The 13210-nt window shown below is 39.2% G+C and overlaps 2 protein-coding genes across 2 annotated transcripts; one reads left to right on the top strand and one right to left on the bottom strand.

Moving 5' to 3' along the window:
• Window positions 1–8343: 8343 nt before the first annotated feature.
• On the top strand, window positions 8344–10647 carry LOC122019399 (beta-fructofuranosidase, insoluble isoenzyme 3-like). The gene is made up of 4 exons (XM_042576870.1): window positions 8344–8389; window positions 8766–9634; window positions 9712–10112; window positions 10203–10647. The coding sequence occupies exons 1-4, from the start codon at window positions 8344–8346 to the stop codon at window positions 10483–10485; spliced, it is 1599 nt and encodes a 532-aa protein (XP_042432804.1). The 3' UTR covers window positions 10486–10647.
• On the bottom strand, window positions 10616–12766 carry LOC122019941 (amino acid permease 4-like). Its single transcript, XM_042577591.1, has 6 exons — window positions 12576–12766; window positions 12375–12492; window positions 12046–12279; window positions 11880–11973; window positions 11587–11801; window positions 10616–11494 (listed from the first exon to the last, which is right to left on the bottom strand). Exons 2-6 carry the CDS (start codon window positions 12490–12492, stop codon window positions 10710–10712), a joined length of 1446 nt encoding a protein of 481 aa, XP_042433525.1. The 5' UTR covers window positions 12576–12766; the 3' UTR covers window positions 10616–10709.
• Between the last annotated feature and the right edge of the window lie 444 nt (window positions 12767–13210).

Here is a 13210-nt window from a genome sequence, read left to right as displayed (position 1 = left end):
AAGTACTATAGAAGTGCAATAGGCAGTCTACTCTACTTAACTGCAAGCCGGCCTGATATCTTATTTGCAGTTAGTATGTGTGCAAGATACCAAACCTGTGCTAAAGAATCCCATTTGACTCAAGTCAAAAGGATTTTTAGATATCTTAAGGGAACAACAAACGTAGGAATTTGGTATCCTAGGACCAGTGACTTTGAATTAATAGGATATTCTGATTCAGATTATGCTGGATGCAAATTAGACCGCAAAAGCACAAGTGGTGGATGTCAACTACTAGGCCCATCACTTGTTAGCTGGTTTAGTAGAAAGCAACATTGTTTTGCACTATCTACAACTGAGTCAGAATACATAGCCATAGGAGAATGTGTAGCCCAATTATTATGGATGATGCACACCTTAAAAGATTTCAACTTAAAAATCACAAATGTAAAAGTTTTAATTGACAATATTAGCTCAATAAATCTAACAAAAAATCCAGTGCATCATTCAAGAACCAAACACATTGAAATCATGCACCACTTTATCAGGGATCATGTTACTAAGGGTGACATTGAGCTCAAATACGTTGAGTCCAAGTCAAACTTAGCTGGCATATTCACTAAACCACTCCCTGAAAATGAATTTAGTCATTTACGTAGAAAACTAGGAATGTGTCTAATAGACTAGGAGTTTCGAATTTTAAAAATATTTTCAAAAATGGTTATTCTCAAATTATAGGTTAAAACATATTTTGTTTTCAAAACTTTCCTATTTTTTTAGATTTTCAAATAAAGTTTTAGCCTTAGACTAGTTTAAAATCCTTAGAGAACATGTACCCACAGGACTAGTTTTGAGCATCTCACCAAAACCCTAGGCTTACCTTGCGTGTGTTTGACAAACATAGAAAGGGGTGAGATGCATAGGCCATTTGCCTAAGACTTAAGATGCTTATTTCAGTGCATCGACATAAGTCTGGGCGTTAAATATAAAATATATATTAATCAAGCTAAGGTTGACCTTAACTTGACTAACCAAGTGAAAGCTGCTATCTTTTGATAAGTCAGTCAGTAACAAACTGGTTAGACATTTGATTTAATGTCAAGTTCAGGGGGAGAAATACAACTACTTCAGTCTTTCAAATTAAAATTATTTTTGAAAAAGAATTTTACAAAATAATTTTAAAACTCCTTTATCTACTGTGAATATTTTAAAACTATGTTTGCAAACTAACTCGTATACAATAAGTTGTATTGGGTTTCACTTTTTATTGAAAATTGATTTTTAGATTTAACTTAGTTTTGAAAATTAAATCTAGTTCTCAAAATTTGATTGTACTTGATTTGAAAGTTAAATTTTACAAAAATTAGTTTTAAAAAATTACTTTGTTATTGAAAAATTGTGGAAATTAGATTTTTTTTCAAAACTTAAGTTTACAAACTAAGCTTCTCAAAATCATTTTCCTCAATTTTGAAAATTGAATCTTTTACAAACTTAGTGTTGAAAAATAAATTTCAATCAGTTTTGAAAAATAGATTTTTCAAACTTCGTTTTGGAATTTTGATTTTGAACACTTATGTTTGAAAAGCGTTTCAAAGTTGAAACGTGTTTTGAAAATTTAAAACTTGATCTTGAAATTTAGAACTTATATACTTATGTTTGAAAATTAGACTATCTAAACTTAGCTATTTTTATAAAAGCTAAAAGCTAATGCTTTAAACAAGTTTTCAAAAGTTTAAACTCCCCCAGATTAACTTGACATTATTTCTTACTTTGTCTGAAGTCTATGTTTACTTAATCCATGCTTATTTTTTGATGAATGTCAAAGGGGGAGGGTTAGGTGGTTAAGTTAGCTGAACCAAACTGAAAATTCAAACTAACTTAAAAACCACATAAATGCATGTTTCTTGCATATGTTTTCACTAACTTAACTAGGTTGTCATTCCATCAAAAAAGGGAGATTGTTGGTGCGGTTAGCACTAACGATTTAACCCAGGTTTTGATGAATGACAAATCAGGTTAAGTTAGTTTGGTGTTGTCTGACACTTTGATCGAGTGTGCAGGAGAAGTCCAGACAGGTTGACGGGCTGACCGGATGTCTGGCACGAAGCCCAGCTAGGTCGACGGGTTAACCGGATAGCTGGCGAGAAGTCCAAGTGGGTCAACGGGCTGACCGGACGCTTGGCGAGAAGTCCAGCTAGGTCGACGGGCTGACCGGATAGCTGGCAAGAAGTCTAGACGGGTCGAAGGGCTGACCGGACGTCTGGCAGGTAAGTGAGGTAAGTCACTGGAGGGGAGTGACTGCGAGGACGCGTTCCCGGGAAGGGAACATTAGGCGTCGATCCAGCTTAGATCCATTTCGGATATCTAAGTCGAGATCGTGACTAGATTCCGGTCTCGGAAAGACGGAATCTAAGTCATACTCTTTGCTATTACTTTGTTGAACTATAATTATGCTAATACTTTATTTTGCAGGATCTATTTTGTCTCGGACTAACCTTGTTTTGCAGGAAAGTTGGTCGCTAGAAAAAGGTGGTCCGGGCGCCCGGATGGGATCCGGGCGCTCGGAGGTCCGGGCGCACGGGAGGCACCCGGGCGCCCTGGAGGCAAAATTTATCCTGACCGTGCGTCGCCACTTGGAGCTCGCTGGTTGGACTTGCCACGTCTCACCAGGGCGCCTGGAAGGGATCCAGGGCGCCCCGAGCTTCATATAAAAGATGGGGCAGAGGCAGAAACAAAGATCAACAACAGAACTCTCAGACTGCCTGCTCTACTGCTCTGCGCTCCTGCGACGCTAACGAAAATCCGACGATATACTCCTTTTCTGTTCTTAATTCTTGTCGGTATTTTCTTTATTTTGCTAAGCATTACTATACCTTAAATTGTAATCATTTTCGAACTGCTAGTAATTGCCCAACGAAAGTACTCACGGAGTACGGGCCTTCGAGTAGGAGTCATCACAGGCTCCGAACGAAGTAAAATTCATTGTGTCCAATTTTTATTCCGCTGTGTTTATACTCGTTATTTTTCGAATCGATATTCACCCCCCCCCCTCTATCGACGTTTCACGATCCAACATATAATTCATTTCCCTTGTGTTGGTCGTATCTTGTGAATTTTGTCCCTTCCTTTTGGTTCCTTTTGCACCTAGCAAGTCCAAGAAAATTACAAACTTAGTGGTTGATTAACCATATAACAATTATTTGAATAAAATTTTAAATAAATGAAAACTTACTTGAAACTTGAGCTTTTCCCTTCCCTTTTCTTTTTTTGCTCTTAGGATCCCAGTGTTGTGTAATATTTGCATTTGTAACTCCTTTTTCTTTAGCAGTAAGTGTTGGAGCAATCTGAGTACCCTAGGTTTTGATATTTGGGCAAAGATTTAAGTTAAGTTTATTATTGTATTTGATATGCATTGTGAGTGTGCAGGATACAGGTATAACAAAGAAAGTACAAGGGTGATCTTAGCAGAGGAAAGTCCAAGGATGAGTCTTGGCGGTGTTAGTCCAAGCATGTAGTCTTGGCAACGTAAGTCCAAGTGTGGCTTGACAATGGATGAAGTCCCGGAGGTACGACCTTTTAGCAAAGGAAGACCCGACAACAATGACAAGGCCGATGGAAGTTCCAAAAAACAAGACGTGAAGGATGGGGAGGTATTTGAGGGATGCAAGGCTGATGGAAGAGGCTAGAAGGCTAGGTCTAGGTTGGTCGGGCGAGGACGAGTGCTGAGTGAATGTACTCGCGGGTTAAATCCTAGGATTAGGGGGTTACTGTAGCAGTACTATAGTGTTACTGTAGCAGTACTGTACTAGTCGACTGATGGTTTCATCAGTCGACTGGTGTAGTCGACTAGGCAGTCGACTGGTGGTTTTACCAGTCGACTGGTATCTAACCGTTGGGATGTAACGGTCGAATTTTCACAAGAGGTCAGTCGACTGATGGTTTTGTTAGTCAACTGGTAGGCGGGGTTTCCAACCCGTTGCCTATATAACCAAGCCTTGGGAGCTTGGTTAAGGTTGACAAAATAGACTTGGTTAAAGCCTATTAAAGTCTCCTAAGCCCTCCTGTGGTCAGTGTGCTTGTATTCAAGTATTTGTGGTGAGGTTTCTCCACCGACTAGGAGCTTGAGCTAGCCGGAGGTTTTCCAGAGAGTCATCCACCGATGGATCGGGATCGTCCACCTTATGGACAGTCGTGGAGTAGGAGTAAGTGATCTCTGAACCACGTTACATAAACATGTTAGAGGTTTGATTGTCTTGGTTATTACCTCTAGGTTTAGCATTCTATTTGTTAGTTTGTATTTTTATTTTTCGCTGCATACTAACAAGTGTAGGAAATGACGGTTTGGGTGAGACGCTATTCACCCCCCTACCAGACGTCAATATCCTAACAGTAAGTAGGTTATGTATGCAAACTTCATCACTTTGAATATCATCACATGGTGTCTCATCATCTACACTCAACTTCGAGATAAGTTCGGAGATTTCATCTTTTGCATTGTCAACCAACCTACATAATATTTTTCTCACATCATCATATGGTTTACTCAATTGAGTTAGATCATATATCAATCTCATTAGTTGGTTGACAAACGCCATCTCAGAAACATTACCACCAATATCACCACTGCCACTTTCTTGAAAATCAGAGTTAATTCTATTTCTTTCATTTTTCATCCATCTCTTTAAAATATAACAGTTGGGTAAAATAGTGGCATCCATACAATTAAACACAATCAAAGCATGCTTACACAAAATCCCCATCACCTCAAACTTATAACAACTACACTTTATTCCATGATTCTACTTGTTGAATGTCACGTGACCTTGGATTTTCATCATGAGATTTTATTTTGATCATGGTCCAATTCCAATCATTACCAAAACAAGATGGTGGTTCAGCATATTGGCAATTCAAAGAATTAACCAATTCAATTTCAAATAACTGGTATACAGTAATTATATAAACATCAGTAGCATAAATTAATAGTGGATGATTTTTCAAAATTTGTACAACCTTACCATAAAGACAATAAGTATCCTCAACCTTCTCCTCTAGTCACTAATTATCTTGAATCTTTCCATAATTCATCACAAATTCATACAAAGAACTCATCTTATTACCTAACTTTTTCAAAATCATATTTGTAGAAGTAGCCAAAAGTCCTGCACTAAACCTTCCATTACTAAAAGCAGTAGCCCATTTTTCAAGCACATATCAAATTATACTTATTTATTCTATATGTCCTATCAATTCATAGGACATCACCAAAATATTCATAATCAACCGCACATCTATAGTCCCTAAAGAAAAGTTCGTCACCCTATAATTATCATTCAATTGCACATTCTAGTAAAAGTAATTTGCCTTATTCGCCTTATTTATAAAATATCTCCATTCTCAACTTTGGTATGTTTTTTCACGACTCAAATGGTCATATGCATCTTTTCTAATAAAACTTAAATTTTTGAGTCCACATGCTTCATTTTCCATAAAAGAAACAGCATAGAGATAGGTATTCTAGCATTTACCATAGCTTCTAGAGTAGATTTTTTTACATATGATATATTGAGTGCCGATCTTAACAAATGAGTTTGATTAGGTGTAAACATCTCATGGTTATGCTCCACAAAAAATTTACTCACCCGCCATTTACCTTCTCTCTCCCTTGTAATCTTCAATTTGACTTTACAGTTAGTTCTAGAGACTGGTTTTTGATAAACTGGAATCTTTTTACTAGAACTTTTTTCGTCTTTCAAACCTTGACATGAACAATTAAATTCCTTTGATTGAAGTTCATTAGTATGAGAAAAACATTGTTGATCGCCTTTTCTCACACTAATCCCTTTAGATGTGCATATTGACAATATCTTACTATTTTATTAAAAATCTCCCCCCTTTACTAACTAACTTTGGTGAAACCTAAAATGAATTTACGTTAATATTCTTTTTCTATTCACACTAAAAATAATTCTAAGGTTTATTAGTAATTCCACAAACGAAACAATCAGTGATTTAGAGTTCGAGACTCAGTTGCAGCATATTATTATGAATTTTTCTCATCATTAATTTTCTCCGATTGTTTTATTTAAAAAATATAATTCTCTTTAGTCCCACATCTTAGAATTAACAACACTATAATCAAAAAAACTTTTATAAATATTTTAAGCCAACAAGGTTAAAAAATATATTTTTCTTAGTGTTTTTTACTAAGATATAAATATAATATTAAATTAAATTAATTTTTTTCATAGGAAAGTCGTTAGTGACATTCGAAAATCCAAACAATTCAGATTTTCAAATACCCAAATAATTCAGATTTTCAAAAGTCAATTAGTTTACCCTATAATTTATTATATTACAGACGCGATGTGTGTGCACGATCACTAGTAATAAATAAGCATCTTTCACACGGTTCATAATCGTATCTACTTGTAACTTACTCCATGGAGTTTTTAATTTGTACCTCAATGTTTTCTAGCATAGATAAATCAGGGACTTCATATTGTACTTTTGAAATTTGACCATTTTCAACTTCTTGATTGTAGTCTCCCTCTAGCGCTTCAAGTGACAATGAATTGTTATCTTCCATTTTTCACCGTGAATGTTATCTTCACTATGAAAAATGTCTTAAATCCTAAAACCATTGAAATCTGGCAGTTGCGACTGTTCGAAATAGCGTGGAATTTTACCCCATTTCTACTGTAGGCAAGGGGCATTCGTCAAGGACGGATGTAAAGCAAAAAAAAAAAACAAACAAAAAAGACACACGTGTCGACCAGTTAGTTCAGACAATACCCGGATCGAATGAACCGGCTCAAGGCTAGGCCCTTATTTTTCACTATCGCATTTCAAAAAAAATTTATATATTATATTTATTAAATAAAAATATAATTATTAATTTATTTTGTAAACATATGAGTTAATATTTAAAATTATGGATTAGAATACATTTTTATTGAGATTTATTTACTCGATAATTTTTAATTATAATTTTTTACTGAATTAAATTTCATCATGAATTTAATTTTTTTTTACCTTAGATTTCTTGATATATAATTTTTCTAAACAAAATTTGATAAATAATTTTAATTTTTTATTGGTCATCGTCTAATTTAGGTTTATCTAATAAATAATATTTATTAGTAATTAATATTTTTATATAAAAATAGTAAAAACACATTTAATATTTTTTTTCTATAATTTTTTTTATCCTCTTCCTCATTATCTTTATAATGTTATTATTGCTCTAGCTCCTCCACAAGTTATTATCATTGTTAATGTTATTATTCATTGCCTTTTTTATATTAGTCAAATTTACCTTATTTAGTTGATTAAAAATATTTAATATATAAATATATTATTTTTTAATAAATTATATTTGCAAGTTTATAAGAATTTTTTTAATTTGAAGTAATGATAAAGTTTTTAACAACAATTATGTTTTCACAATTCACTATAAACAACAATTAATATAAACCGAACTATTCGAAATTGAATTAATTAGAGTTTTTTTACTAACTAAATTAACCGAATTTTATAATTAAAATCGAATAAACTGAATCGATATAAAATTGGTTTATAACCAAATTAATTAATTTTTTTAAAAATAAAAAACTAAATATTTTTAATTAAAATTTAATCGGTCTAATAAAAAAATTTAAAAAAACTCTTTTTTAATTATTTTATAAAAAATCAATTTGATTAATTTTTAAAATTCAAAATTTCTTATTTTAAAAAATCCTAAAACACCAAACCAAATTTCTGAATTTACAAATTAATTAGGTTTAGTAAATTGTTTTGAATTTTGCTCACTTTTAATTTTTAAATTATATATATCTTATATAACAACAATAAATAAATATAAACAATAACTCAATTAAAATTTTTAAGATTATAATCTAGACAATGTCTATATTTTATAACAACTAATACTCAAACACAATTAAATTAAAACAAAATACTTTATAATTAAATGTACATTAAAACGAAAGATATGGATATGGTTTTGCCTTATATTTACAAATTCCAGCTAATACAAATAAATTTTAATTCAAATCTCGAAAATCTATCCAAAAAATTATCTTTTATGGTAATGTTTTTGAATATTTCAACTTATTGCATCAGCAAATATTTATCCAAATATTAGAATTTAAATCAATATCCATAAGGATAACATCTATATACTACTATTTCCTCCATCACCATAAAAGATATCAAATAATAAATATTTATTTATTTACAAAATAAGACTTAGTCTAGAGATTCTCTCCATTATATATTGTAGGTTTCTCTTTCATCCTTCATCAATTTCTTCTTGTACATCCTTCTCCATACATTGACAATGTCTAATACACTTTCAAAGTTATGGTTAACTTTAGTTGCTATATTTCTCTTCGTTTCATTGCAAAAAGTGAGTTCTTCTCATCGATTGTACGAAGAACTCTCTAGTTTATCTCCTTCCTTAGTGGACAAAACTCTTTTACCTAGATATCACTTTCGTCCCCCCATAAATTGGATTAATGGTAATTTTTATAGTTTTTTCTCTAAAATAAATGTATTTTACTTTCTTTTTTTTCTAATTGTTTTTTGTTCTTGTTTATGCTTATGAATCTTCTCCACTAATTATCAACAACTTTTGCAAGCAGATCCAAACGGTACGTGGTTAAAGTTTTTTTTTTTTTTTTTTTTTTTTTTTTGTCAAATTTCAAAGTCGTTGGAAATATTAAACGTCTAAACTCTGAGGGGGTATTTTAAATATTTTTTATTAAAAAAAATACGTGTCGCAGGGCCATTTTACTACAAGGGTATATACCATCTTTTCTACCAGTACAACCCCTATGGCTCCGTGTGGGGTAACATCGTGTGGGGCCACTCGGTGTCCACCGATCTGATCAACTGGTACGCGGTCGACCCGGCAATCTACCCGTCGAAGCCCTTCGACATCTACGGATGCTGGTCCGGCTCCGCCACCGTCCTCCCCGACGGCAAGCCGGTGATCCTCTACACCGGCATCGTCGACAACTTCAAGACCCAGGTCCAAAACATCGCCTTCCCGGCCAATTTATCCGACCCCCTTCTCCGTGAGTGGGACAAGCCCGACTACAACCCCGTGATCTCCTCTGATCCGTCGATCAACGCCACCCAGTTCCGTGATCCGACCACAGCGTGGCTCCACCCGGACAACAAGCACTGGAACATCGCGATCGGGGGCATCAGGGAAGTGGGGCAGAGAGGGATGGCGATCTTGTACCGGAGCAAGGATTTCGTGAACTGGACGAAGGCCAAGCACCCGCTGCACTCGAGCAAGGGGACGGGGATGTGGGAGTGCCCGGACTTCTTCCCGGTGGCGGTCGGCGGGAGGGAAGGAAGGGACACGTCGGCGACCGGTCGTGGAGTGAAGCACGTGCTGAAGGTGAGCCTCGACCGGACGAGGTTCGAGTACTACACTTTGGGAACGTACTACCCTGCGCTGGACCGGTACCTACCGGACCAGGCGTCGGTGGACGGCAGCGATGGGTTGAGGTACGATTACGGCAACTTCTACGCCTCCAAGACCTTCTTCGATCCGGCGAAGAGAAGGAGGGTTTTGACCGGATGGGCCAACGAGTCTGATACCATCGTCGATGACGTCAGCAAAGGCTGGTCCGGAATCATCGTGAGTTTTTTTCCCTTGTTTCCATTTTAGCCCCCTTTTCTTTCATTATTTCTCAAAACCTCCTCCTCTTCTTTCAGTTGGTTCCTAGAGAACTTTGGCTGGACGAGAACGGCCGGCAGCTGTTGCAATGGCCGGTGGAGGAGTTCGATCGGCTGAGAAGCAAGCACGTTTCTTTGGCGAATCAGGCCGTGAATCCCGGTGGCTTCTTCCGAGTAAACAACATCGACGCGGTTCAGGCGGATGTGGAGGTTACATTCGAGATCAGCAGTTTGGAAAAAGCAGAGGATTTCGACCCTTCGTACGTCGGAGATGCCCAAGCTTACTGCGCCAGGCACGCCGCCGATGTGAAGGGAGGAGTCGGCCCGTTCGGGCTTTACGTTCTCGCCGATCCGGCTCTCGAAGAAAGAACCGCAGTGTTCTTCAAGGTCTTCAAGCACAAGAGGAAGCACGTTGTTCTCTTCTGCCATGATCCCACCCGGTGAGCGTGCTAAGCTTAGCTTGCTCTTTTAACACCCCGTGTCCAAGTCAACTGTTTGATTGACCTTGTTTATTTTGTCTTAATGATCAGGTCAACTAAAAGGGAGAACATATACAAGCCGACTTTTGCTGGCTTTGTCGACGTTGACATCGATTCGTCTAAGACGATCTCTCTTAGAAGCTTGATCGATCACTCGGTGGTGGAGAGCTTTGGAGCAGGAGGAAAAACATGCATCACGTCAAGAGTTTATCCGAGCTTGGCGATCGGAAGAGATGCCCATCTGTTCGTGTTCAACAATGGAGCAGTGGATGTTAAGGTTTCGGAGCTGAATGCATGGGAGATTAGGACGCCTTTCATGAACAAGGAAATCTGATCAAATAAATCTCTAACGAAAATGCTTTTTTTTTTCTTTTAAATTTGTTTTTAGTTTTATTTTTATTTTTGGCCGATAACAGACTCTTGGATATAGATAGAGCTGTTTAGAGTATTTGGAGTTGAATGTGTTTAATAAAATTCCGTCTAATTAATTTTTAAATTATTTATTATTTATTTACATCACTGAATTAAAGCGCGGATGATAAACGGAGCGGTAAATTATTAAGAGCTACTCTTAAAGGGACGGTAGATTTGGAGGTCGGTGATGATTCCGGCGACGGAGCCGATGGCCGCCGCCACCGTGATGGCCAGGCACGCCATGCTTAGCATTTGCAGGCACACCCACCGAGTGCTCCACCTCGGGATCTTCTTCTGCGCGATGTACATCTCCACCGGGAAGTACACCGTGAGCGGCCAGAAACCCAGCGCCCCCAGCAGCCCCACCACGTCGTTGAAGAAGGGCATCAGCATCGAGATCACCGTCGTCAGCACCACGAAGGCCGAACGCCACGCCAGCCGGAAGAGGCTCAGGCGGTAGCCCAGCGGCAGGGATATCTCGCGGGTGACGAAGCCGGACTCCGGCCAGGCGGACGACGCCCACTTCTCGATGAAGGCGAACAGAGGCTGGCAGAAGACCTGGTAGGCGCCGACGAGGTGGATGACGATGGCGGCGTTGGCGACGTCGAGGAGCCAGAAGGGGTTGTAGAAGCCGAAGCCGGTGAGGAGGTTGCTGGGCGCCTGGTCGCCGAAGGCCGCGTAGCCCATGCACCCGCACAGCATGTAGAACAGAGTCGTCGTGACGATGCTCACGAACGACGCCTTCTTCATCACCTTCGCCTCCGACGGCGGCGGCGCCTTGATGGTGTCCTGGATTTCTATGAGGACGAGGGAGAAAGAATAGGCGAAGGCAATGTCGCCGAAGGCCTGGAGGCTGTGCCACACCTTCTTCATCGGAGAGACGGTCCCGACGCTGACTCCGGTGAGGCTGCCTTTGAAACCTCCGTTCGCTGCATCAAACAGAACAGAGGAGAGGAGACAAGTTATATACCGCGCAGAGACGACTGGACGGCGAGAATTAAGAGTGACTTTGGTGGCTAACCGACGACTTGGACGATGCCGAGGCTGAGGCCGATGGAGGAGTAAGTGAAGGACATGACGGCGGCGACGATGGAGAGCCACCAAATCTGATCGAAGTCGGGGATTTGAGACAGGAAGATCTCCAGGACGCCGAAGATGATCATGTATGGAGTGCTCGAGGCGTGGCAGGGGTTCTGGTGGCCCTTCTCGTGGAAGCAATTCGACCTTCTGATCGCCCTGTTTCATGGATCTTGGTGAGGAAGAGACAAAAGCCATGGAATATTTAGTCTCTTTCGCTTCAGGAAGCTCACTCACATCATGCTAATGGAGGAGGCGATGGTGTATCCGATGGCGACGCCGAAGAGGTTGGCGTACTGGATGAACCCGCAGAGCTTCACCTTGACTCCGCCTGTCGAAAAGGGTAGACATGAGCGAGGTTTGTTTTCTCCTGGGTGGTCGAAGTGGGAGGCGGCGAACTCACCGAGGTAGGCGTGGACGGCGTCCATGTAGCTGTAGTTGCGCTTGCCGGTGATGGGATCGCCGGAGCGGTAGCAGTCGGCGAGGAGAACGGAGGTGTAGTAGGTAACGAAGGAGAAGAGGAGCATGACGATGGGGCCGGCGACCCAGCCCAGCTGCCCGATGGCCCACGCCAGCGACAGCACGCCGGAGCCGATCACCGCCGTCACGATGTGCGCGCTCGCCGTCCACAACGTCCCTGAAGCCAACAAATTAATAGAAAAAAAAAGCTCGAATTTTGCTCCAAGAACAAGCAAAAGCACGCCTCCGCCGCCGCCGCGGCCGTCTCCTTACCAGTCCTCTTGAGCCGCCCGTCGTCGTCGCGGCACTCGCTGCCGCCATTGCCGTGCTCCAGCGCGACGACATCCATGGGAGCGAAAGCAGGCTGCTGGTGGTACTTCTCCGCCCCCATCTTTTCGCCACAAAAACAAACACAACAACAAGATGAACAACGAGGAGATTTGTTATTCCTATCAAGAATTGATATATTCAAACCTTCTGCACTGAATCTAGCGCAGCGGAGTGGGAATAAGCGACTTTAATGAGGAAAGAGAAGAGTTTGAGCTGTTCCTTGTCTGCTCTGCTCTGCTCTGCTCTGCTCTTAATGGATGAGTGATAAGCGCTGCAGAGCTTCACATATATAGATATATAGGGAAGAAAACAGAGAGAAGCAGAGCTGTCGCCATTAATGGCTGCCTAGCTTTTGTTCCAGCTCAGTGTGCAGGGAATTCCACGTGGACGGGCGGAGAACCAACGTTTGTGAAGAGAATTAGGGTTCTTAATTCATTGTTTGATGATAACATAAATTAATCCCATTTATTTATTTATATATTAAAGATCTGTTCGGTCGACGAAAATTTATTTATTTATTTTTCACGTACTATTAGATGATCCATGAAACATTTGAAGTATGTTAGAAATCGATCGTAATGATTAAGTATCGGCCTGTAGAGCTCCCATTAATATATTCTGGAATCTTACGCTGATATTATTATTAATGCTCTCGTCAAAACCTTTTTTCCCTTTTTAAGAAAATTCAAAGTTTGACTATTTTCAAGTACTGTTTTTAAATATTTTACAATTTTTTAAAAAAAAAAAAATTGAAAGAGAATGTACTACTCTTTTTTTAC

The sequence above is a fragment of the Zingiber officinale genome, chromosome 9A (genome assembly GCF_018446385.1).
Source record: "Zingiber officinale cultivar Zhangliang chromosome 9A, Zo_v1.1, whole genome shotgun sequence".
Taxonomy (NCBI): domain Eukaryota; kingdom Viridiplantae; phylum Streptophyta; class Magnoliopsida; order Zingiberales; family Zingiberaceae; genus Zingiber; species Zingiber officinale.
The sequence above is the reverse complement of the archived record's forward strand: the minus strand, read 5'-3'. Positions and strand labels throughout refer to the sequence as shown.

Excerpts from the sequence above, each read along its gene's own strand:
- LOC122019399 (XM_042576870.1), top strand. The coding sequence starts at position 8,344 with ATGGTTAACTTTAGTTGCTATATTTCTCTTCGTTTCATTGCAAAAA. Across the intron at positions 8,390-8,765 it reads TCTTCGTTTCATTGCAAAAA|GGCCATTTTACTACAAGGGT; the intron begins GTGAGTTCTTCT and ends TACGTGTCGCAG. Across the intron at positions 10,113-10,202 it reads TTCTGCCATGATCCCACCCG|GTCAACTAAAAGGGAGAACA; the intron begins GTGAGCGTGCTA and ends CTTAATGATCAG.
- LOC122019941 (XM_042577591.1), bottom strand. The coding sequence starts at position 12,492 with ATGGGGGCGGAGAAGTACCACCAGCAGCCTGCTTTCGCTCCCATGGAT. Across the intron at positions 11,802-11,879 it reads GCCTCCTCCATTAGCATGAT|GGCGATCAGAAGGTCGAATT; the intron begins GTGAGTGAGCTT and ends TCCATGAAACAG. Across the intron at positions 11,495-11,586 it reads CGGCATCGTCCAAGTCGTCG|CGAACGGAGGTTTCAAAGGC; the intron begins GTTAGCCACCAA and ends TGTTTGATGCAG.